Source organism: Gouania willdenowi, chromosome 22 (assembly GCF_900634775.1).
Source record: "Gouania willdenowi chromosome 22, fGouWil2.1, whole genome shotgun sequence".
In the NCBI taxonomy this organism is placed as follows: domain Eukaryota; kingdom Metazoa; phylum Chordata; class Actinopteri; order Blenniiformes; family Gobiesocidae; genus Gouania; species Gouania willdenowi.
This window is the reverse complement of record NC_041065.1, coordinates 7,369,423-7,396,441: the sequence shown is the minus strand read 5'-3', so window position 1 is coordinate 7,396,441 and position 27,019 is coordinate 7,369,423. Positions and strand designations below refer to the sequence as shown.

Genomic DNA, 27,019 nt, shown 5'->3' with positions numbered 1-27,019 from the left:
TTTGAAACAAGATTGAAACATTGGATTTTCAAATAATGATTAGGAAAATATTTTACTTCCTGTTTCAATTTATTTGTGTCACACATATCACGTCTAGTTTAGTTTAACCCATTTTGCGTGGATGCAAATGTATTTTTTAGTTTTATTTTGAATTTTTTAAACCAGATGTGCTAAGTTACTGATGTGACTTTATTAAAGGAAGGCACAGCATCTTGCATTTTGTAGTAGAAACTAGAAACCCTTCGTTCACTGAGTTATAATTCTTTTCTTTTTGGTTGTTGTTTTATTTTTAAATCTTTTTATCACCATGCACTCTGACACGCTGCTACACGCTGCTAATTTCAGCACCTTGTTAGTGTGTATGGTGCTAAAGTTCCCTCAGATCTTTGTGCTGATGAGAGCCAAAAGTGCAGCTGGAGTCAGTCTCAACAGTCTTCTGCTGGAGCTGCTCGGGTACGTAGACCAGTCATTGTGTTGTTGTTCTAAAGTATATAAGTGTGAGAATTGTAGCACAGTCATAAAGTATGAATATGTTGAGTCACGTATTGCATAAGTAACAAACGCTTGAGAACCGCTGACGTGTTTTGTCTCCACCGAAGCCTGTTTAAAAATATTTAAATTTAATGCAAACGTTTGTTGTAGGGAAACACGTGCAGTAATATTTACTGTCACGCAAATCTATAATATATATTCTTAGTTTCGGCTTAGATTAAAAGGCCAATTGGTGAGTGTACATATTTCTATTAGTTACATATTAGTTTTCTACGAGATGCCAATGTAAGATTATATATTACGGCTGGGCGATATGGACCAAAACTCATATCTCGATATTTATTTTTATTTTTTTTCCTTTGTCTGCACATCCTGCCAATGGTCAACACGACAAGAAGTGTAATATTTTATAGACAGCAATGCATGTTTTGTTATTGCAATTAAATAAATGAATTTATTTTATTGCATAATTGTGACCATCACCAGCCCTCCCTAAGGAAGGGTAAGAAACACTTTATTATAGGGAGGATATAAAAAGACAGGGCAGTGTTACACCTATGGTGAGGGGGAGGGGAACTGGGAAGAGAGAGTCGGGGTAGGAAATGGAAAGGGTGGGGAAGAGTTGATTATTTTAAAGTGAGAGTGAGATGTGAAGTTGTAGTTGTGCATATTGTGCTTATTGTGTTATGTACTGAAGCCAGTCTGGTGACAAGTGTGAAGCTTAGGTATAATAGTGGTGGCTGGGGACACAGGGTAGGAGTTGAGTGGTAATACCTAAAACACTCATATCTCAATCATTTTTTTTTTCAAAATGGTGATATACGATGTAAATTTGATAATTTTATTTAAAGTCTTTCATTTGCTGCCATACAGGCACATTTATTAACAAACAATTAGGCCAATATGGGCCACTTTTGGCTTTTTCTCCCAATAGAGGGTTTTCACAGCACGTCATCAACCCGGAAGTTGCCATTTTGGAGATCAGCAGCCGGTTTACAAACAGCACACAAATGAAAAAAATCCTGAATTTTGAGAGGAAATGGTGAACTATTGCTGTGTTTTTGGCTGTACTGTACTTGTCAGACTGTGAAAAACATGGAGTTTTAAACTGCCATAAGTTATAACAGATCAGGGAAGAACAATGTCTGTATTTTATAGTCAGTAGTTCTACATCAGGAGAGCAGTGACATGAGACTAGCTCACCATTGTTGCACCAGTTGTTATTGATGTATCTGCAAACACCGCCTCCAATATAGTTGACATTGTCAACTACCTGGATTTGACCAAGTCCATACACAGCGGAAGACCTTAAATCTTATAGAATTTTGGAGGTCGGCTGCAGAGGTTCGCGTTAGCAACGGATATATAAATCAGGAGATAACTCAGTCAGTTCTCAGTGAACCTACAGCATAAATACTCTAAAATAGTATACGACCACCAGGCAATCTTAGATTCAGGCAAACGACTGACTATAAAATACAGACATTGTTCTCCCTGATCTGTTATAACTTATGTCAGTCTATAAAACTCCGTGTTTTTCACGGTTTGACTGATTAGTACAGCCAAAAACATGGCAATAGTTCACCATTTCCTCTCAAAATTTGGGATTTACTCGTTTGTGTGCTGTTTGTACACCTGCTGCTTATCTCCAAAATGGCGACTTCCAGGTTGTTGACACGCCGTGAAGACCCTCTATAAGGGACAGCACGTGTGAGTGAGTTATGTAGTGGGCCTTGTTAAGGGGAAGGTCTGTTTTATGACGCTGTAGTGAAAGCTGCGACTCTTAAAACATTTTTTTTAATATTAAATAATCTATAAAAAATATATTGCCCAGCGCTATATATGTATGTATGTGTATATATATATATATATATATATATATATATTATTGACATTCTACAACAGTCCCGTTTTTCCCTTTTCTGTTAAAATCCATAAAACTGGTCTAATATATCTAGACCACCAAAGGTGGTGGAAAATTAATAAAAACATTAAAGTAAGAAATAATCCCGAGATAAATAATTTGAACAGATTTAATCACATTTAAATCAATTCAATCGTATTATATCGTCAAACAATAGTTTTAGAATCAGAATCAGATATACTTTATTTATCCCAGGGGGAAGTTGCTTTCTTTTACAGATGCTCCAGAGTATTTGTTTGGGGTGTCCCGATCCAATATTGATATTGGATATTGGTCCGATATTAGCCAGATTTTATCGGGCTGCATCTAAAATCACCGATATAAGCGCTTCTATCCATAGGTCACTGTGGTTCACACTCCAACATAAAATTTTATTCAATATATAACAAATTGGTTAATAATAAATGGGTCAGTTTTTCTCATCCCTACTGTTGCTGACTTTTTTTCTTTGTTTGAGTGACATCACTTGATGTAGCCTTTTCTAACATTCCACACTACAAAATAAGTCATAAAAGTATGTGTGATTCGTGCTGATATAGTATCGGATCAATATAGGTATCGGCCGATACACAAGTTTGCAGTATCTGTATCGCATCGGAAGTGAAAAAGTTTTATCGGGACATCCCAATATTTGTAATGAAAAGAAGAAATGCTAAAACATAGAAAAGGAAGAAAAGAAAAGAAAACCTACATAATTAAATACAAGTGCACACCTCCAGGAAAAATATAATCAAATAATACAAATGTACAAATATAATACAGATAAATACAATAGTTTGAGCCAGAATTAATTTATAATCACTTATATTTCATTGTTTGTCAAACTAAACAGCTACCTGAAGAAAATAAAAAAACGTCTTTTCAGAATCAAAAACCACATTTGAAAGTAAACGTGTGGATATGAATCTTCTCACAGTAACGTTGATGTCCACACACACAGAGTATGTGTGTGTGTGAACACAGAGCGTTCAGTGTCTTGTCTCTCTCTGTGTGCCTGCAGCTGAGTGGTTCTGCTGTGCTGGTGAGTGAAAGTAAAGTCTGTGCATGTGCATCAGTTTATACTGCTCTCACATGTGATGCATGCACGTGGAACAAAAAATAATAATAAAAAAAGGAGGTTCCAAAATGTACATGTAAAATGTGTGAACATTTTGACCAACAGGGATTTTAAAATGATTAGGTTTTAATTTTTAAAAGAACTTCTTAGATATAAATTAATGTTTTTAGGTTTTACACAACACCACAAGGAAATAGTTCATTCTAATTAGGATCCCTTTCAACTAGGGCTGGGCAATATGGATCTGAAAATGGCAATATACGATATAAATCAAGTTAAAGTTTTACCAGAAAGACAATTCAGGGTTAAATTTGATGATGTAAAAACACCACACAGGCTAAAATAACAACAACAAAAAAAAAAAATGACTTGTGCGTGTACTGTAACAAAATGACAGCAAAAACACACATTAACAAATAAATACACAAAAGAACAACACAAATACATATTAGGACAACAAAAATACGTAAAAGAACAACAAAAGGACACAAAGAGAGAAAAAAAATGCACAATAGGACAACAAAAATCCAAGTACAACATACAAACAAAAAAAAACCACAATGACTCAAAAAAACATCCAAAATTACCAGGAAATACACAAAGTGAGTGAGTTCTGTAGTGTGATTTATTTAGTGGAAGGTCTGGGTTAGAACTCACTCACTGATCGTCTAACTGTGCTTTTTATGTTGTTCTGAGAAGTAACAAAATCAGTGACTCCTAAAACAAGTATTTTAATACAAAACAATGTATAAATAAGCTCTATATATATACATTGATGAAGGCAATATTGTAATAATCTATATCGCCAAAATAGAAAACTAGATATATCGCCCAGCCCTAGTTTCAACCCTCTACTTTGAGAACAGCTTTAAAAACTGACTGACGTTTTCCCACAGCAAAGTTACATTCCTCAAGGTCCTCCAATACCTTGATTGTGCGTAGGGGTGTCCCGATCCGATATTGGTATCGGTTCGATATCAGCCAGAAAACAATTATCGGATTTTTTGTAGAATACTGTAGATATTATGTTGAAGGTTAAAACGTATGTAACTAATTTGTTAATAATAAAAGGGTCAGTTTTTCTCATACCTACTGTTGCTGACTATTGTTCTCTGTTTGAGTGACATCACTTGATCAAGCCTTTTCTAACATTCCACACTACAAAATAAATCATAAAAATATGTATGATTTGTGCTGATATCGGTATCGGCCAATACTCAAGGCAGCAATATTGGCATCGTATCGGAAGTGAAAAAGTTGTATCGGGACATCCCCAATTGTGCATAATATGTAATAAATTAATGTCCATTTTTATTCAATATAAAAAAACTAATTGGTTAGTATTATTAGAGAATCAGTCTGATTTTCTGTTGTTTATGTTTAGAATTAATCTTTCATTAAGAAAAAGTAGTACTCGATTAATCAATGGAATAATTGATAGAATACTAATCGATTAACAAATATTTGATTGCTGCAGCTAGGGGTGTTGTACAGTACAACTTTTTCACTTCCGATACGATATCGATATCGAGTATTGGCCGATACCGATTCGATATCTGCACGGATCAATCATACATTCTCTTATTAATTATTTTCTAGTGTGGAATGTTCAGAAAGTCTTTATTAAGTGATGTCAGTCAAACAGAGAACAATAGTCAGCAACAGTAGCTATGAGGAAAAACTGATCCTTTTGTTATTAACCAATGAATTACAAACATTTGATTGATATTATTAGATATTATTAGAATTGAATAAAAAAAAAAAAGAGGGAAGACTCTAAAAAATCAAATAAAAACTAAATATATTATATATGAGATTTTAGATGCAGGCTGATCTGATCTGATCTGATTCTCGTTTATATGATCTGATCATTTGAAAGTTCCACACATGTATCCTGTATTTAGATACATATTTTAAACAAAACATGTTGATAAATGTTTTGTTTTTTTTGCAGATCTTGTCAATGACTTTGCTGATGTTATACAGATCAACTGCATGTTTTGATTTCCCATCAATCCACAGAACCTCTCACTGAGAGCTGGACTCATGTTTCCAGATCTTTCTGTAACTGCTTTTTCATGAAACCTGTTGAAACGTTGTCCGTAAACTGTCAGACAAACTAATCAAATCCTCCACAAACAACATTAGGCTTTTAGGGCCTGTACTATGAAGCTGGATCTCCAATGCTCTCTGTCCCAGTGTGTGTGTGAGATAATTGAGGAGGACGACCTGAATAGAAACATGTCTGTGATTTATCATCCCATGGATTAATATTGTATAATGTCATGTTTTTACACATTAACACTTGCTGGGTTTCTATTTCAGATTTTCGCAAAATAAAAGCGATATTTCTAAATGGCGAACGTGTTTCCATTGAAGCTTGTTTTGAAGCCTCGTAACTACCGTGAAATCTCATTCCGCAAGACTTCACTTATAACACTGTTTTCTTTGAGAGAAGTGGTCATGTGACCAGGTACGTTATGTTCTGTGACTTGTATTTGCGGAAAAAGTGTTTCCATGGCGCTTTTGCGCCACATTTCAATATCGAAATGTCTGAATTTCCTCCTCATGAAAGCGTGAAAACTTTCTAGCGATATTTGAGTGTTTTTTCCGAAATTCAGGCATTTCCATTAACAGTTTTTATTGCGCTATTTAGATTTTGCACCATTCCAAGGGTAATGGAAACACAGCTAGTGTCAGCACCTTCCTGCATTCATTCCTTCCTGCTTTTTCTGCAGCAACAGTGTTGTTTTTGATCTAAATTATGGATTTGATTTCTTCATATTTTTGTGATTGGTCTGACGCTGCAATCTCCACCTCTGTCACAGCAGTGCTGACGTAGCCAGGCTGAAATCATCTGTCTTTAGTGATTGTGTTTATATCCTGCTTCATAGTACATTCTCTTACAGAGAAAGTTTGGTTAGCGGAGATTTATCAGGATATACTTATCCAGCTTCATAGTACAGGCCCTAAGTGATTGTTGCTTGATCAGTAGTGTTTGTCATGGACTAAATGAAAGCTGCTTATTCAGCATGCACTCTTCTCTTTGCAGGTTTGTTGTATTTGTAACCTATCAGATGTACTATGACTACCCTCCTCCAACGTACCTGGAGTATCCCATCCTCATCGCTCAAGGTGGGCCTTTCTTTTCTTTCCTCTACTTATTCCTTAAACGACTCAGAAATGCATCCAAAATTACTAAAAACAACCACACTAGAATAACAAAAATACACAGGACAAAAACGTGCACAATGGAACTGCGAATTTTATTAACAAACAGCTGCATAATATGTGCCACTTCTGGTTTTTCTTCTCTAAGGGACAGCACGTGTGAGTGAGTTCTGTAGTGTGGCTTGTTTAGTGGAAGGTCTGGTTTAGGACACAATCAGAAATCCATCAAACTGAGCTTTTCATGCTGTTCTGAGAAGTAGAGAGAGCAGCGACTCCTAAAATGAGTATATCAATTTAAAAAAAAAATGCTTTAAAATAAAAATAAAACAATATAGGCAATAATGTAATATTCTAAATCGCCAAAATAGAAAACTCTATATAGCTTGAATGTAGATCTATTGCCCAGGCCTAGTTGGAACGATAAGTCCAGCTGTATGGAGCGCAGGCTTAGTCAAGCTGGAGCTTTGGCTTTTTTTCAGGATATGTTGAGTCAGCTACTTAGAAAAATATGGCCGTGAACACTTAACTTGACTGTTTATCTTTTGAGTGAAAACCCAACAAACCATCCAACAGTTTGTCTGTGTGTGATCAGATGTTGTTCTGTTACTGCTGATTCTTCACTACAACAACAGCCTGAGGCAGAGCCTGGTCTACGCTGTGCTGTATCCTTCCTCACTCCAATAACAGGATCGTCCTCCACTTGTCTTTTCTCCCTAACTCACCATGTTCAGCTTTGTTGGAGGCTGGAGGCTCCTCACAGTGGAGAAGTGGGTCATTGATTTGGCAATGGTGAGTATGGGTGGGAATGTGACGAGTCATCAGTCAGGACCAGGGATGGACTGGGACCAAAGTGTCCATTCCAGTCCACCACATTATCAGAGGACACCATGTAGAGGCTGGTATTAAGTCAGTGATGCTCAACATGTGGCTCTTTATGTCCTCAAAGGGGGAAACTTTTGAACCCCTTTTTACCTATTTCCTTTGCCCCATTTTTGACTCTTTTTTCAGACTTTAGCTTCCATTTACCAATAAATATCCCTTTTTTCCTAATGTTTTTTTTTCATTTTTGCAAGTTCTTTTTGACACTTTTAAAAAAATGTTGTCCTTTTTTAAAATTTTTTGGCTGCTTTTCATTTAAGCTACCCTTTGCCATTCCATACAGAGTTCCCATGGATCCTTAAAAAGTCTTAAAAGGCATTAAATTCATGAATCTAAAAATAATGCCTTAATTGTCTTTAAAATGTCTTAAATCAGTGTTTCAAAAGTATTACATTTTAACACACAAGGATGCTTTGGGGAGGAAACGATGGAGATGTTTTTACGGATTGCAACTTTTTTTTAAAGGATTTTTTGGGCTCTAGTGGCCTTTATATGACAGTTGCTTGACAGGAAGGGGATCAGAGAGAGCAGGGAATGACATGCAGCAAAGGGTCCCAGGCCGGGAATCGAACCAGGACCGGCTGCAGGTGAGGAACTACAGCCTCCGTTCATGGGGCGGGCGCTCAACCCACTGAGCTAAACACCACCCCAAGGATTGCAACTTTTACGCGGTGACAGAGAGCAGTAAGGAGAGAGTCTGGCTGTATTTGTGTGCAGAAAAGAGGAGCTGCTGCTCTGGTTCTGCAGCAACGTGCACACACTTTTCTGACTCAAAATCACTGCACGTTGTTTGATTGCGTCACACGCTACTATTCTTCCTTGCTTTTAACTCACAAAACCTTAGGCAGAATGTGGCTTTTTTTGTCACCGAATATTCGGTGCATCCCTAATTGTAATTCGTCTCACGCTTCAAAATAAATGGTAATGTTTGTTTGTTAAAAACAACTACCAAACAATGATGTGGTTGCAGCAGGACTCTGCGCAGATGTGCGTCATGTTTATAGCAACTTTTACCAACATCGGGAAATGTACATTTAATGAAAATAGCCTGTCCAATGAAAACTTATCTTAATAGTTTTTATTTTTTGTTGTCTTATAGATTTCTGGCTTTTTTGTGGTTATCTTGTGTGTTTTGAGTGATTTTAATTAGTTTGTGTATTTTACTGGCATTTTGTGTAATTTTTTGTGTTTACTTGTGTTTTTTGGAAAAAAAGAACCTTAATGCATTGTAATTGATGAGGTTTTTTTTTTTTTTTTTTTTTACCCCAATTCTGTTTTACTGCGAAGTTGGTTTTAAATGTAATTTCAAATGGCATTAAAAAGTCTCAAAAATTCTTGCATTTAATTTGACTGAAGCTGTAGGAACCCTGGACATACCTGGTATACCTGGTTCCATTTTTTTGCCAACCTTTGACAGGTTTTGGCTCATTTTGTTCACTTTTCACTCTTTTCTTGCCACGTTTTTGCCACTTTTGGACCATTTTTGGCCACCTGTTACCATTTCTGCCTCCACTCGTCAAAAAAAAAAATAACGTAGTGGACCAGACCGGCACCACTTTGGGTCGACGGCCCACTGGGACGATGCCCGTTATGCCAGATGGCCAGTGCACCCCTGCTTAGGAGTGAGAATGGAGCAGAATTTTTCAGGAACTGTTGCTTCACTGTGTGTGCACGCATGACAGCGAGACAGAAATGCCATGCAAATGTCTCACTATTAAGATAAATAAGCTAATGCTGTTTAGCTTGTGTACCAACTCTGTTGAGGGTAATCATGTAAATCCTCTGAGTGATTCACATGATACATTTGGCAAAGGTTTTAAGTTGGATTCTTTTCCTGACACAACAATTGATCTGCAAAATACAGAGAGATACAAATGGGTTTTGTCAGTTTTTAGTCATTGTGTGTTTTTATTTTTTGTGTTCTTGTAATTTTGTGTATTTTTCTGCATTTCTGTTGTTAATTTGTGCGTTTTTAGAGTCCCTTTCTGCATTTTTGCTCTAGTTTTCTGTATTTTCCTGTCACTTTGTATAATTTTGTTGACAGTTTATGGGGATAAGCATGAAAAAGAGTGAATAATTCTGTTCCCAGTGTGTGAGTGTAGTGTGAGTGTATGATGGTGTAAGACGGTTCTTTGCGTGTTTGTTTATTTTTGGCGTTACTACGACCTCCATTAAAGCCTGTAAAACTGTGATAATGGCCCGAGTCACGTCATTACAATACCTTTTGGGCTGCAGTGCGTGTGTGCGCTCTCTCCCCGAGGCACCGCAATACTAATCTACCGGCTGCGATACGTTCAATAAAATAATGATTTACGTTGGGTTTGCGTCGGGCTCGGACCTACAATTTAAGTTAATTGGTTGGGCTCGGGTCGGGTCGGGCTGGATTTTTTGGGCCTGATCCAAACTCTAAAGCAGAGTGTTTTTTTCCTGGTTGTGTACTTTGTTTTCCTCTAGGGAATTCAGTTCATAGTCTGCTTTTTTCCCCCTCACCTCTCCTTTAGTTGTTTTTCACATTTTTCATTTCAATACGGGGCGTCTTCAATGCCCTTGGCGACCCACAGTTCTCCCGTACTTGTCTCCCATGTTATTTGTGACTGTTCTTCCATGTTCTCTTAAGACGGGATTAAACTGAAATTTTTGTACAGCACAAAAATCACAATTTTAAAAATCTGTGCCCCACTATAGATCAAATTGGTTCATGTTTGGCCCCTGAACTTAAATGAGTTTGACACCCCTGGCATTTACCCAGAGTAAATGCCTGTGTGTTTTCAGTAGAGGGCATGGGAGGATGGGAAACTACAATAAATGTCTATGTTGGTCATCATGCTTCTGCATTAATAAAGTCTGATACTCTCTGATTTCAGAGCCTGTGCACGTTCATCAGTGCTGGCAGTAAGTTTGCACAGCTGCAGTGCATGTGGACGTCAAAAGATGCAGGACAGGTTAGCGCCCTCACCTGGGCAATGGGAACATACACATGTCTGGGTGAGTAGCAGGTTTTTATTTATTATTTTATTAAATTAACAATAGAAAGATGTGTTGTTTTGTGGTCATACCAGCCTGTCATTGTTAGATCCCGTTAGATCTCTGAAGCTAAGCAGGTCTGGGCCTGGTTAGTAGTTGGATGGGAGACCACTGAGAATTCCAGGTGCCACAGTGAGGTGGCAGTCGCTGCAGTGGTATCTGTCATTGTGTCCTTGGGCAAGGCACTTCACCTACATTGCCTAGTATGAACGTAGTGTGTGAGTGTTGGTGGTGGTCGGAGGGTCCGATGGCGCACTATGGCAGCCTCGCTTCCGTCAGTCTGCCCCAGGGCAGCTGTGGCTACATCAGTAGTTTGCCACCACTAAGTGTGGAGTGAAAGAATAATCCCTTAATTCTGTAAAGTGTCTTTGAGTGTCTATGATAAAGTGCTATATAAAATTGATGCATTATTATTATTATTATTGTTGTTTTCTAGAATAGATAGGCCTACTCAAAATCCATATAGATCTATTGTAGAACTAATTTGACAGCACCATTTACTTTTTCTAGGTTCAATAGTAGGGCTGGGCGATATGGACCAAAACTCAATATTTTCATTTCAGATAAAGTCTGACCAGAAATACAGTTCAGGGTTAAAATTGCTGATGAAAAATGCCACACAGACACATTTATTAACAAACAGCAGCACAATTTGTGCCACTTTAGTCTTTTTCTTCCTCTAAGAGACAGCACGTGTGAGTGAGTTCTGTAGTGTAGCTTGTTTAGGTCTTTATTTGGAAGTAGAATTTTACAATTATTCAAGTGGAATTTCATGGAATTCAATAAAACTCTAAAATATTAGCAGGGGTTCAGTTTTCCTACACTTGTAGAACACGATGGAAGTCGTTTTTACTCTCAAATTGTTAGAAGAAACCAAGTGAGTTTGACAAACCTGATCTACATGAAAATAACTGGAATACTGCAGAGTCAGCGCCAGGCGGTATTAAATGGGGGACGTTAAGAAAACTTGAGGGGGGGGCACAACAACCCTCCACTACCTCCCGACCACAGGTTTAAAATCCATTTTTTATGGCATTGTTCAGTGAGCTTTTTACATTTCTCACCTTTGTGAACGACAGTCTTTGGTACTTTATAAAATATCTTTTCCTTTTCTCGGTTAGAACGACTGGAGCAGCCGTAAACTACACAAAATATGGACATTTTGATGATTTCAAATGGCAGATTCTCAAGTTTCGCTTCCTGCTCTCCATCAGAATTTAGCGCTGTCGTTTTGTCGCGATGCAGAAATCACCAAAGCAGGCCATAGACATATTACACATTCTATTGGCTGATCCTAACAACAGCTCTAGGGTATGTTCAATAGCACTAATGTAAAACAATTACACCAGAGTATATTATATATATTTTTTTTTATTTTTTATTTTTTTTAATATACAGTGGTATGCAAAAGTTTGGGCACCCTTGTAAATGTTCATGATTTTCCTTTATAAATCATTGGTTGTTTGGATAACAAATTCCAGTTAAATTTATCATATAGGAGACAAACACAGTGATATTTGAGAAGTGAAATAAAGTTTATTCGATTTACAGAAAGTGTGCTAGAATTATTTAAACAGAATTAGGCATGTGCATAAGTTTAGGCACCACAAAAGAAAAACAATACTTAATATTTTGTAGATCCTCCTTTTTCTGAAATAACAGCCTCCAAACGCTTCCTATAGCTTCCAATTAGGGTCTGGATTCTGGTGGGAGGTATTTTGGACCATTCTTCTCTGCAGATCATCTCTAGTTCAGTCAGGTTTGATGGTTTCCGAGCATGGACCGCCCGTTTTAAAGCACACCATACATTTTCAATACTATTCAGGTCTGGGGACTGAGACGGCCATTCCAGGATGTTGTACTTGTTCCTCTGCATGAATGCCTTAGTAGATTTTGAGCAGTGTTTAGGATCATTGTCTTGTTGAAAGATCCAGCCCCGGCGCAACTTCAACTTTGTCACTGATTCCTGGACATTGTTCTCCAGAATCTGCTGATATTGAGAGGAATCCATGCGCCCCTCAACTTTAACAAGATTCCCAGTGCCTGCACTGGACACACAGCCCCACAGCATGATGGAACCACCACCAAACTTTACTGTAGGTAGCAAGTGCTTTTCTTGGAATGCTGTGTTCTTTTTCCGCCATGCATAACGCCCCTGGTTATGCCCAAATAACTCTATTTTAGTTTCATCAGTCCACAGCACCTTGTTCCAAAATGAAGCTGGCTTGTCCAAATGTGCTTTAGCATACCTCAAGTGACCCCGTTTGTGGCGTGTGCAGAGAAAAGGCTTTTTCCGCATTACTCTTCCATACAGCATCTCCTTGTGTAAAGTGCGCTGAATAGTGGAACGATGCACAGTGACACCATCTGCAGCAAGCTGATGTTGTAGGTCTTTGGAGCTGGTCTGCGGGTTGACTGTGACTGTTCTCACCATCCTGCGCCGCTGCCTTTCGGAGATCTTTCTTGGTCTTCCACTTCGGGCCTTAACTAGAACTGTGCCTGTGGTCTTCCAATTCCTCACAATGTTCCTCACAGTTGAAACTGAAAGCTTAAATCGCTGGGATAGCTTTTTGTATCCCTCCCCTAAACCATGATGTTGAATTATCTTTGTTTTCAGGTCATTTGAGAGGTGTTTTGAGGCTCCCATGTTGCCACTAATCAGAGAAGATGCAAAGAGGAAACACCTAGAATTTTCCTACTTAAATACCCTGACTCATGATTGGATTCACCTGTGTATGGAGATCAAGGATCACTGAGGTTACCAAAACAATTTTGAGTTCCAATAATTAGTGCTAAGAGTATTAAAATCAATAAGATGCAAGGGTGCCTACATTTATGCACATACCTAATTTTGTTTAAATAATTCTAGCACACTTTCTGTAAATCATATAAACTTTATTTCACTTCTCAAATATCACTGTGTTTGTTTCCTATATGATAAATTTAACTGGAATTTGTTATCCAAACAACCAATTATTTATTAAGGAAAATCATGAACATTTACAAGGGTGCCCAAACTTTTGCATACCACTGTATACATATAGAGAGAGAGAGAGCAGACTCCTGTCCACTGTCAGTGAATGGACACAGTCAGTTGTGATAGCCAATCACATATCTTTGATTAATAGAAAGCTTCTCCTGTTGTGGGAAGAGTGTGTGTGTGTGTGTGTGTGTGTGTGTGTGTGTGTGTGTGTGTGTGTGTGTGTGTGTGTGTGTGTGTGTGTGTGTGTGTGTGTGTGTGTGTGTGTGTGTGTGTGTGTGTGTGTGTGTGTGTGTGTGTGTGTGTGTGTGTGTGTGTGTGTGTGTGTGTGTGGGGGGGGGCAATGTAGGTTGTTCGGGGGGGGGGCACTGCCCATGAATGCCCCCCCATGACGCCAACACTGCTGCACCAGAAACTGTTACTTATTATTAAAGTAAAGCATTATGCACCAGTTCACAGACTTAAACAACTAAAACAAAGCGGTTTCATTGTGAGCACTCAAGCTAATACATTTGGCTAATAAATGCTAAGCTAATCTAAACCTCTGGCAGTACCACCATAACAATGTTCTTATTTCCATTTGTTTCATTAAAAATGTAAATCCCATTTGTTCACGGCCTTTTTCTGCTTAATGATTGAATTATAAATTACTCCACTAATAAAAATACGCAAACTTTCCATTTGCTGAATATTTATAACTATTTACTTGACTCCTAATGTTTTAAATTAGCAAGTCATCGCCTCTTTAATGAGGTGTCAGATTCCCTGTTTCATTAACTATCCTTCATCTGTTCCAGCCAGAATTTACACCACGGCTGTGACCACTGGAGATATGCAAGGTAAGCAGAAAAGGACTGGATGATGTCGTTTAACACACGAGGATAAATAAACGATGTATGGATGGATTGTGGGAGAGAATTATAAGTGAAAGATTGTGGGAACTATTGGTTTTTCACCAGATAATAATCTAGTTTAAAGCTCCATACTGTAAGGTAATATTAATATTAATGTCTATGTTAATGTCTATGGTGGCACTATAGTAATATGTTGAAGGTCACTGATGTTTAATCACTGGATGTCCACAGTTAGATTTTCAACAGTTTATATTTGTTGGATTTGTTTCAACAATTGTTTACGTTCTAGATCAGTGATTCTCAACTGGTGGGTCGGGACCTGTACTGGGACAGCTGGTCAAAAATAAATAAATACTTGTCTTTTATTTTGAAATTGACTTTTCTTTTGACAGGCATGCTGTTACATGCATGTTGCACGGGAAAATATATAGATTTATGTTTTTAAAAAGATTATATACAGCATGTGTGTTGTCAACGGATATTTTTGAAAAACTAAATTTGGTTGGTAGAATTAAAAGAAAGTGAGTCGAGATTTAATGTGTGTCCCAGATGGAGAACCCTTGGTCTAGATGGAGTATCTAAAGCAGGGATCACGAACATGGGGCCCGTGGGCTCCAGGTAGCCCACATTTACCATGTCAGGGCTCCTCAGGAGCTCTAGTCACCAATGAGCTGCATCTAAAATCTGATTTACTTTCCAGGATTCAAACTCACAGATAAACACATATGAGATGTAGTTAATACTTAGTATTAAATTAACCATCTTTAAATGTTTATTTTCACAGAAACAGAGAAATGTTTTTAAGTGATTTTTTTTTATGGTCAGTGGTATGTTATACAGTTAATAATATGATATATATAACATATATGATATTTTTTATTTTTTTATTGTGCGCAGGCTCTAATTATAGCTCCATTTATAAACCCTAAAAATGAGAAAATAACCTGAATAAACAATGCTGTTTTGACACCATGCATTACGTTTCATCTGATTGGTCGGCTAGGATGTGATGCATTTAATTGTTGTCTGGTCATTTCATTTTTTTTGTCATTTCATAATATCTGTTGATCTTTTTAAATCAAAATATAATAATGTACTCAGTAATAGTTGGGTGTAGAAATGTAATGAATTACGTGCGTGTGTGTGTGTGTTGTTTCAGTCCTGGTGCGGTTCATCGTCATAACCTTACTGAACCTGTGGGTGCTGCTAACCGTGCTTTACTACCACAAACACAGCAGCAGAAGCTCCAAGAAAGAAGAATAAAGGAGATTTCCTGGTGTTTGTCTCCTCACTGTGGACACACACTGTACTGTACTGTACCAAACAGCTATGATACATTACATTACCAACAGTATTTACCTGTCTGTAATTACATATCCACTCTAGTACTTTATTCATTAGGTTTAGGGGTGCTGGTTTGAATCCACTGTGGGACCTTGAGCAAGAGATTTTTAATTCTTCGTTTCAGTGAGATTTTCCTTGTTACAGGTAAAAAAAAAAAAAACTCAACATGTTGCAGCTGAATTGCTCTCGTTTTCACTTTTTTTAATAATAAAACAAAGGACATTTCATAAATGCATATTTACAGTATTTACAGACATAAAAGCTGTGAGAACGCTGAGATAATTCCATAAACCTGATCCTGGAACATATTGGAACTCATGTAATTAATTAGCTGGATGCAGGGTTGAGGTCAATTATTATTTTAATTACATATCTGATCATTAATTACAATCATGGCGTAATTATAATTGAAATTGTAATAGAAAAAATCTGTTGCTGTTGTAGTCATAATTGAATTTAGATAATTCACTTAGTTTTTGTAGAATTTCCATAGAAATGTCTATATAATTACAATTACTGTCATTTACAATTCAATTAAATACAAACCATATTTCAGTTCTATAGCTTACAGATACATAGTTAATAATTCTTAAAATGTTTCATATCAACTTATTCCACTTACATTTTCAAAATAATAGTATATTGACAGAAAAAAGGCTCAAACGCCGTCACCAAAGATATTAATACCAATATTTTCATTGATTAGAGATAATAAACTAATTAGACAATAGTTTTTAGTGTATTTACAGCTGATTTAAAATATGGATCAAAGCTAACACAAGAGGAAAGTTACTTTTTATGTGGTTATTAATTAAATGCCCCGTAATTGTAATTAAACTTTGGTAATTGAGAACATAATTGTAATTGACTTTCAGGGGGAAAATAATAATTGTATTAAACATCAGTCACCATAATTGAATTGTATTTGAACATGGATAATTGAAGATGGAATTGTAATTAAAAAATGTAATTGAGCCCAACTCTGGCTGAATGTGTAGGTAAATTATTGTGGATATTAAACATGTGTTACATGTTCTGTTTTAACTCCAGTTTGTAAAACCTGAGAACCAATGATGTGTTTAATGTTTCTGAGATTTGTGTGTTTGAAATACTGTTTATTACAAATGGGAAGTTTTCCTCTGAGCCGTTCTAATAAACCAAATATGTGGTCAGATATGTGTACAGATTTCACATTTAATAATGAGCTTTAAAGTTTACCGTAAAGAGCTGGTGTAGTTTACTTTATTAGTGCACAACCTGTGTGTTATATATTTAAACATTTTCCCCAAATATCTTTGTAATTATACATTTCTTAACTCAGTGTATTTTATTAACGTGGTGGTTTAAGAATGATGAGACTTTCTGTGCATTTTTAAATATTACAGACATCTGTTCAATCATAATTGTAATCTCACAATTATGAATTAATTACAATTATGGTGTAATAATTGTAGATTATAACATCTGTTGCTGTCGTAATCATGAGTTTAGATAATTGGTTTCATTGTAATTGCCATGGAAATTTTATACAAATTGTCAATTATAATTTATCGCAGAACTGGGGAACCATGTAACAGTTCTATGTACAGTTTTACACATATGTAGTTAATTATTCTATATTTCATATCAAGCTTTCCCATATTTACCATTTAAAATATGTAACTGAGGGGTACACTGACACAAAAAAGCTCAGATTCCCACACCATAAATATTAAAACCTATATTTTCATTGATTAGGAAACTAATAAGTTAATTAATAGATAGGAAATAAATTAGATGATAGAATTATGTTTTTAGTGTATTTTACAGCTGATTTAGGACCAGTTATCATAAGAGATGCGAACACAAGAAAGTTAACTTTTATTAGGCTATTTATTTAGGCTCAGTAATTGTGATTAATTGTAATTGAGAATGTAATTGTAATAGACTTTCTCAGGATAAAAAAAATTGTAATGTAATTATAATTTGAAAAAATGCCAGTCACTGTAATTGTAATTGAAAAAGTAATTGTAACTGAAAAACGGTATGAACTGGTCAAGTGGAAGTGGTTCTCTGCTCCAAACCTGAACGTAAGGACTGACGTCATCCAGCTGTGCAGAGGGCTGAATGATTACGCTGACTCATCATTAGAAGTGTTGAAGCAGGTGGACGTTTAAATCCTGTAGTTCTTTAGAAGTTGGTTTAATGGAGCAGGTTGGACACCAAACTAAACCCAAGTAAAAGACTGAAGTCATTGTCCTATCTCTGATTGGTTGACTAAGTTACCTAGTTCACTAAAGCAGTGGTTCTCAGCCCGTGACCCCAAAGTAAAGGTTCCAGAGACCGGGGACCCCAACTGTAGCTGAACAGTCATCTTAAAGATGACTGTATAGTAATGGCACCAAAATGGTGGAGAAGGTGGTGAAATAGGATTTTAAAAACCACGGAAAGTGGTTAAAAGTTGCAAATTAAAGCGGTCAAAAATGGACAGAAAAGTATAGTTAAAACTGGATTAATTAGTTTAAACTGGAAAATAATGGGCATGACAAATCATGAATTTGGTTAAAATTTAAAATGACGACAATAATGGGTCAAAATAAGTGCCATGAGGTGGGAACATTGGTGGAAAGGGTTCATAAGTGCTAAAAATGTCTTGAAAGTGGAAAACACATTGAAATTTGATGGAGAAGTGGCAGGAATGGGAGTAAAGTAGCAAAAATGCATTAAAAAAAGGAGCAAATACATGGCAAGAAAAAGTAAAATATGGAAAGTTGTAGTTAAAGAAAAGGGGTAAAAATATGCAACATTGGTCTTAAATTGTTCAAAAAAATAGTCTTGGTTTCTTAAAGGCATGTGGCAGCCCCCTTCTAGTGTCTCATGACCCCAAGGTTGAGAACCCCTGCACTAAGGGTTGGTCCTGCTGCACAGTTCTGATGACTTTTGTCAGATTTTGATCAAATATATGTTATTACACTTTTACACTGTTTAATAAACTACTTCCTCATGTCTAATCAAATTCCTGTAAAGTTCACGTCTCCCATTTTCTGAGGTTTCAAAACGTGAACATTAGCAGCTTCATGTTTTTCTAAGCTTCTACATGACCTTCATGGCTAATTTTTATTGAAATTGTAGTAGGACTCCTAGTGGTTACAAATGATGTGCCATTTTGGAAACAGATAATGCTGAATAACAATAAATCATGTTTTAAATACAGAAATCTGCAGTCTGCCCCCCAAATTACATTAAATATAAAGCCAATTCTCAGTAGGGAAGGCTGTAAAAGCAGTCGTAATTTAACTAATGCTTGGACATCAACTGCAGTAAGTTTGGTGATAATAATATAAAACATTAGGCCAAAGATACATGTTTTTGTACAAAAAAGTAAAGCCACAAGCCCACTTTGCCACAACTGTGCCAATGTTTTCCACAATTTTTGAAACCAGTGTGTAACTGTAATATGTCACTAAAATTGTTTCCAATCAATATTAGTCTCATGTTTGACCACTAGATGTTGCAATTTGGCTTGAAATAGACACACCCATTTTTATTCAGGTTTCTGCTGTGCCATGTGTAATAATATTTTACATTCAACTCTTTGACGCTGTTACACATGGGTGTTATTCAGCAACGCTTTGACCAATCAGAATGCTTGACACAGAATTGTAAAGCTCAGAGCCTGTACAAATGGGTGAGATCAAACACTCAGAGACCGGGCTTTAGCCCTGACCAATCAGAGCTGGATAAAGGTGGGACCTGCCATTTTACGCATATGTAATGGTGGTATCTATCTAAACACAATGTTTGGATTTATAGAAATATTGAGTTTTATGCACATTGGAGCAACTTTTGATAAGAAAAAACAAAGCTTAAGACATATTTTCTGATTTTGTGGCATTGTTTGGATATGTAACATCATAACTGTACATCAGTGAGTTTAGCTCAGCCTGTAGTTTCACGTAGGCTCTTGTTATAAAGCTGTGCTTATTTTGTTAAGCAGAGGACTGAAAAAGGCAGAGTTTGTGACTTTTCCCTCTTTGAACATAATGGCTTAGGATTTCAGAGGTAGAATGTGTGATTTCATTCATTCTTTACATTTAGACACACGACAGTCACCACCGGCGGTCCGTCGTGGGCTGAAGAGGTTTCTACTTTTGTTGTTTAGACTCTGAATCTAATGTATTGTTGGGTTTACTTTAACAATGATGTTACTTAGTGTCATCATATCAATAATACTTGGTTTGTGTCAACTCGTTCCTGCTTCTGAACTTTTCAGTTTCCGTGACAGAAATAATCCAGAACCCAAAGGCACATCCATGTCTTTATTGTTGAAGTGATTATTATTTAAGAGCTGTTTGGTAGCAAACATGCAATCTGGATGTAGAGCCCTTAAATACAAAGTGGACAGTCTGTATAAATAATATGTGCACTGCAAGGCATGTAAAATATATATATACTGTGTATATTTATATGTATAAAACAAGCTCTCTTAGTTAAAGGAGAGCACTTGGTACACACACACACACGCGCACACACACACACACACACACAGACTCATAGTTGACTTGCTATATAAGCCACATACACACAATTTGCCCAAATGCAGAGTTTGGTTATTTTTTAATACAAAAATATCAGAACAAAACATGAATAGAAAAATCAATGAAATAGTGCTGCTCAGTGTAGGGCGTGATGGGATCATACTTTACTGGTTCCCTGCTTCTGTACTGTACGGTGTACAATTTAGGACATTGTAAGGTCTCAGAGTGAGGTATCAGAGCCTCTGTCACATATCACGCCAAACGGACTCATGACTCAGTAAAACATCTGTCTAATCTAACGACCTCAATTGTCAAACCAAACTAACAAAATAAAAGTCATTAGACTCGACAGCCTCAGGCCTTAAAACACGACATGATTCGGATATGAAAGTAAATTGAAAGCTGTTATTTTATTTTTTTTAAAGGTTAAGATATATCAACGTTTCATTTAACTACATATATCTCATCAAACAAAATGTTGAAATATCTTAACTTTAAAAAAATAAAAGGAATGAAAGGCTTTCCAACTTACTTCGTCATGTTTACTTTGGGTTCCTTCAAAATAAAACGCCATGTCACATTTTAAGGCCTGCGGCCATGGAGTCTAATGACTTATTTTGAAGCCTGAGGCTGTGCCATTTGACAGCGTTTGGTTTGACAAGTGAAACCGTTAGATTTCAGAGGTTTTGCTGAGTCATGAGTCGGTTTGGTGTGATAAATGAGTTTTCCTGATCTCACTCTGAGACCTGAGGATGTCCTAAAACGTTCACCCTAGTGCTGGTTACCTTCCCCTCCCATGCTCACAGTCACTACACATGCTGGAAAAAGCCTCCAAGGTTCAGTCAACAGCAATTTAATGGAGAGGAGGGCTTCAGTCAAGTGTATATGGATGAAGTTATACAATGTCTGCGTGTCATCAAAAAGCCCAGACGTACATTCAAAACGAAAAAGCTGAGCTCAGATCAGAGAAGCTCTTACTGTGCACCGCGGAAAGTTTAAAGTTTAGCAATGACAGTGAGTGCTGGGTTTGTTTGGTTTCTGAGACTGAGAAGATGTCCTTCTGATGTCAGTCCCAGAGGGGGAATGGTTACCCAGGCTAAAGAAGAAGCTCTGCAATAATTATTCACTCAAATCAGGAGAAATCCCCACACTCGTTGCAGCTCATTGGTTTGAGTACCTGAATAAACATTTTGTGGAAACTCACATGAAAGCAAGACGCTACAATCATCGTACACACACACTTCAAAGCATCGACAAGTGTAGTGTTTGCAAATAACCCTTCATATTTTCTTCATAACAATAGTCTTTTTTATCTTTTTTTGGCCACAAGAATCCATCAAAAAATATGAAGAAGAGGAGGAGGATCTTTCCAGATGGGTCCTTAAAAGTGTCCTTGGGAAGATTTGTTGAGGTAAGTGTCCGCCACCCCCCCCCCCCCGCCTCCCCCGCCTATTATCCACACTTTCTTCCAGCCTTGTAAGTGCTTTCATCTCATTGGCTCTTACAGCACCTCAGCAACAGGCCACCGTCCTCCTCCTCCTGAGGCAATGTCCAACAAACCAGTCCAACCAAAGGGGGAAGCCCGACTGTGTCACAGACTGGGGACTGGGACAGGTGTGAGGGTGGTGGGATGTGGTGCGGAGTTGGACGTGCAGGTCAGCAAACGGGGCTTGATTTGGAGAAAACAACCCACGCTTCCAAGCAAGGTTAGCTGGAGGACAGATAAACACAGAAGGTTAATGAGTTTAAAAAAAAAAGTTCACCTCATTAACCTCTTAGACCCCAGCCACTTTACTCCGAAAAATCACATACCCATTTTTCTAAGCTTCTACATGACCTACATGGCTCATTTTTGTTCAAATTGAAGTAGGACCCTTAGTGGTTACAAATGATGTGAAGTTTTGGAAAGATACTGAATGACAATAAATCCTGTTTTAAAGACAGAAATCTGTAGTCTGCCCCAAAAAACTAGAGATTTACATCAAATATAAAGCCAATTCTCAGTAGGGAAAGCTATAAAAGCAGAAATAATTGAACTAATTACTACTACTGTATCAACTCACAAAGTTTGGTGATAATAATAAACAACAGGCCAAATATATACATGTTCATCTTCAAATGTTTATGTTCATGGAAAGTATTTCAGATCTGGTGTATGGTCAGTGGTATATATATATATATATATATATATATATATATATGTTATATAATGATATATACAAGAAAATTTTCAATAAAATGTAATCAAAATGAAACAATTTTAGGAATTTGGAAAAATAGAGTTTAATGTTGAAACCTCAACATTTCCTCCTTTTTAACCCTCCTATTATCATCAAATATTACTAACACATTTTACCCTTGGGGTCAATCTGACCCCAGGGATATTTGCCTCTAGAAAATGATTTTCAGATCATTGTTGACCAAGTTTTTATGTCAGACACTTTGTTTATTTGTTGAATACATAAATAATGAAACACCAATGCATGCAATGTGTTCAGCACATTGAAACAAATATCATCATGATAATTTTGATACTTAATCAATTGTACCCATCAAATTAGGAAAAGTCAACAAATATGAAGCAACAAAAAAAATAGTCAATTATTATTTTTTGAGTAATAAACATCGAATGTGGTCAAATTGACCCCAAGGAAAATAGGAAATTACTGTTAGCCTTCTTTCTTATCTGACCCTCTAAATAAAGTAAAACTGTGAAAACCATACACCAGATCTGAAATACTTAAAAGCATTTGTCGCAATATTTGTGTGAAAATAAACATTTAAAGATGGTTAAATAATACTAAAACCTTATCAATGGTATTTAAATTTACTAAGTACTAACTATATCTCTAAAGTAAATCAGATTTATATGGAGTTCATTGGTGACATGAGTTCCTGAGGGCCCCTCACATGGTCTATGCGGGCAACCTGGTGCCCGTGGGCCACGTGTTGGTGACCCCTGCCTTCAAACAATATGAGAGAGAATATCTCTCCTTTAACAACTCATTTAATGAAATAAAGCTTTGGCTGATCCTCGGACAATAATGGTGAAAAACTGCCTTAATTAAAGAATCTGTTCACCACGTGCACCACAACACCTCCCACCCCAGTGTTACAAACACACACGTGAAGAATAAAGTTGCCTACAGAGTCTTGAGGAGTCATCATTTGTACCAGAGAGCACTGGAGTCTTCTCGCTTTATTTTAAAGCCATTTGACCTGCGAGGGCTGAGGTCAGAGAGCGACAGTCACCACAGCACAGAGACATGGTTTAATGCATTAACAGGACAACAGCTCAGCTCAGAGGTCTCACATCAAACCTGTACTAAAGCTTTTTTTAGGACAGGCACTGCACAGCACACACTCCACACAGGGTTACCATATGTGGCTCTCAGAAATGCATAGAGGAACAATCCTCATTGATATCATCCAAGGCCCAGTGCCAGTCCTGCAGACACAAGTCCTCCAATCTGAAAGGGAAGATTAGCTTTGATGGACACACACAACATTTCTACTGAACCAAGATTCTTTCACCTGTTTTAAACTAAACGTTGGCTGTGGAGCCTTTTGATGTTTTCATGCAAGATCTAATGAAATAATGATTCACAGTGAAGGACTAGTCAGTAGAAAGATAAGGTAAGTAAGCACAGGCTTGGTCACCCTGTAGCTGACCACCTTTGATGAGGGTGCCTAGTGTTAAAAAGGCCAAAACAGCCCCTGATTCAAAGGAACACTGATGATGATGGGTCCCAAATACATTCTTCCCATATCTGAGAGACAGCTCCCACGCCACTCTCAAATGGTAAACCTCATGTCCCTACCATCTTTTGACAGAAAGGTAGATTTAACATCACGTCCTGTGTTTAATGGTTCTAGATTCTGGTGGTGTGTAAACCTTCCTGTTGTCAATCTGACCCCAAACAAGGTCCAGAGATCTCACCAGGAATCTTTCACAGCAGGAAGGGCTCGCATGGTTTGCGAGCGAGCGCTGCTGGTGCGGAACATTTTGAAATTTGTAACTCTTTGAGGGCCAAATTTAGTAAAGTTTTTTTTATTTATTTATTTTATCTTTGTTACTGTCTTACTTTAAAGCCAAAAGTTATTTGTTATTAGAAGGGGTTAAGGTCATACAAGTTTATACTTCCTCCTACTCTTTTTTGAACATGTACAGGCTTCATGTGTAGGATTTTGTAACCATTTATTCTCACTTTGCTTTGTTTGATTTTTTTTTTTAAATTACTATTATCATTATTTTCATTGTGGTAAATACACTGCTGTTGTGTTCATGTTCAAAATTAAATTAAATCAAGTAAATTGGTGAGGGGTCATTGATGAACGTAGTTTTATATATATATATATATATATATATATATATATATATATATATATATATATATATATATATATACTCTTAAACATGTTAATAAATTATTCCTTACCCCTTTAGCACCGAAAAAATATCTGTAATATTACGTGAATATCTGTAAAAATCACATTTTTCTATTAGCTCTGTCTGCTAGCATAGCATCTCTTCTTCACTGCACAGATTAGCTGCATGGCAATCGACCACTGGGTTACCAGCGCCCTCTGCTGGTCCAAACAAATATCTGACCTAAATACAATGCAGACTGGTTTCTTTTTAAAGTCCAATTAAGGCACAAAATACATTTTCAGTTGCACTTTTAAAAAGAAAAAGAACTATTATGCAGTTTAGCATTGTTTACTATAGAACCAGAATTTAAATTAATAAGCTTCTTCTTCATTTGTATTATTCCTTTATTTATTTAGATTTATTTTTAGTTAAATTGCATTGTTCTGAATAGTTTATCAAGGGATTCTTTTGACAATGAAAAATAAAAGGAAAATAGTACAGTTTTTTCTAGTTTTTTTCCCCCCAAAAAATAAAAGAATATTTTTCAATCATTATTTGTCTACAGTCCCATTTTGTAAAAAAAATCGTGAATCGAATCGCATCGGGAGTTGAGTGAATCGTTACATCCCGAACTAATAATAATGATGATGATAATAATAATCGCAAAAAATGACGTTCTGACAGGCTGTGAATGTGTAACAGGAAAATGTGACTCAGTGGAAAACGCTTTGGCACTAAAGCGCTTTAAAAGTGAAGTCAGTTTACCGGTTTGTCAATCGCCAACCCCACAGCCAATACGACCACTCTAACGCACACACCGCACCGATGAACAGTCTTTTGGTGTGTGTGTGTGTGTGTGTGTGTGTGTGTGTGTGTGTGTGTGTGTGTGTGTGTGAAAGGCTACTAATGATAGCTGGGCTGAAAGCGTTAAAGCGTTCAAACGTATCTGTTACTCAGAGGACGTCTGATCACCTGTAGGAGATCAGCTCACAGAGCTCTGACAGATAGTGAAAATATAAAAATTGTAACTCACAAAAAATATGTAAATGATACATGTCAACAGTAGCTCAGAGGTTCATGTGTGAATGTATTGTATTCTTTTGATAGTGTGCGTAATAAATCCGTACAATCTAAAGCATCAACTATGTAAAAACGTACGTACGCCACCTCAGGACTTGATGTGAAAGACCGCACATTTCCACGCTCACTCCAGTTTCTGAAGATTAGGAGTTTGCAGTGGATTATGACGTACGCACGTTTTTGGGCGTACGTACCTTTTGTACATGAGTCCCCTGCTCTGAAAAAAATTATACACAACAGCTGCTATTAGTAGAGTTGATATTTAGCTTCAGACGACTGCACACGATGATGAGTAATAATATTGTCTTGAAGATTTATTCAACAATAATTCACCTGATATGAGTTTATCTACTTTTTGTGCATAGTTCTTTACATACACACAAAAACCCAGTAAATTCCATCCTGGGCCTTTTATTTATCCTGGTTGACTTGAACCTATATCTGTGTGGTATCTGGGAAGCTTTACCTGCTCTTGCTTGTAGGGAGCTGTCGACTGGGCCTCCTGGTAGACTGGCTGGGCTGCACCTTCATGGATGCACGTGGCGAGGAACGTGCAAAGTTCTCAGGATGCAGAGGCTTCTTTGGGATCTTCTTCACCAGCCGGCTCACCCACTTCTGCTGCTCCTCCTGGGATGTGGCCAGCAGCAGCAGATTCTTGGCCGTGGACACGTCGTAGTTGACTGGTAGAAAATGGAAAGGAGAGGTTTTTAGTTTTTAAATCTTAAAAACAACAGAAAACACACAAATGGATTATTCTTAAAAACACCAGATTTAAAAATGTCCAAATGATAAATAAAGCAAGTAAAGGTGCACTTCCAAAAGGGTTGCAGAAAAGATTATTAGAGAAAGAAGGAAACTATCATTGAAGAGGAAAACTACATTTCAAGAATCAATATGCAAGAACAACGTTGAAAAAGGATGAGAATAACAATTATGGAACTGCCTAAAGGATGAAATTAAACAAAGCAGCAACATAACCAGTTTAAAAAGCTTTTTAAGAAATTTATCATTAGTATATATAAGAAAAAATAGCAAAAATTTTACCCTGGACAGCACTAATAAATGTGACGGAGAAGTTTTGGTCATGTTGTTGTTGATGTAATGTTTGTTGCTGATTTTAAATGTTTTTACTGCTGATTTTAAATGTTTTTGCTGCTGATTTTAAATGTTTTTTACTGCTGATTTTAAATGTTTTTGCTGCTGATTTTAAATGTTTTTGCTGCTGATTTTAAATGTTCTTATTGATTTTTGAGCTGTTTGATATTTTTTGTTGCAATTTTTGATCATAAAAAGCACATTGAGTTGCTTTGTGTATGAAGCGCGCT

At 36.9% G+C, this 27,019-nt stretch overlaps 2 protein-coding genes and 1 pseudogene across 3 annotated transcripts in view; 2 read left to right on the top strand and 1 right to left on the bottom strand.

Annotated features, from left to right (window-relative positions):
- Positions 1–21,888, top strand: slc66a3 (solute carrier family 66 member 3). Of its 2 annotated transcripts, XM_028437263.1 has the most exons (8): positions 1–453; positions 6,526–6,608; positions 7,237–7,306; positions 7,376–7,433; positions 10,388–10,508; positions 14,325–14,366; positions 21,573–21,653; positions 21,750–21,888. In XM_028437263.1, the coding sequence occupies exons 1-7, from the start codon at positions 308–310 to the stop codon at positions 21,650–21,652; spliced, it is 600 nt and encodes a 199-aa protein (XP_028293064.1). In that variant the 5' UTR covers positions 1–307; the 3' UTR covers position 21,653; positions 21,750–21,888. The 2 variants fall into 2 exon arrangements, with proteins under 2 accessions (XP_028293064.1, XP_028293063.1); XM_028437262.1 differs by lacking the exons at positions 21,573–21,653; positions 21,750–21,888 and adding an exon at positions 15,541–16,897 and having other exon boundaries at positions 308–453.
- On the top strand, positions 10,566–10,683 carry LOC114457040 (uncharacterized; annotated as a pseudogene).
- The window catches only part of rock2a (rho-associated, coiled-coil containing protein kinase 2a), a 78,418-nt gene continuing 72,054 nt past the window's right edge, over positions 20,656–27,019 (bottom strand). The window contains 2 exon segments of the mRNA XM_028437261.1: positions 20,656–21,953; positions 26,161–26,374. Coding sequence (XP_028293062.1) covers positions 21,950–21,953; positions 26,161–26,374 — 218 coding nt within the window. The 3' untranslated portion in view covers positions 20,656–21,949.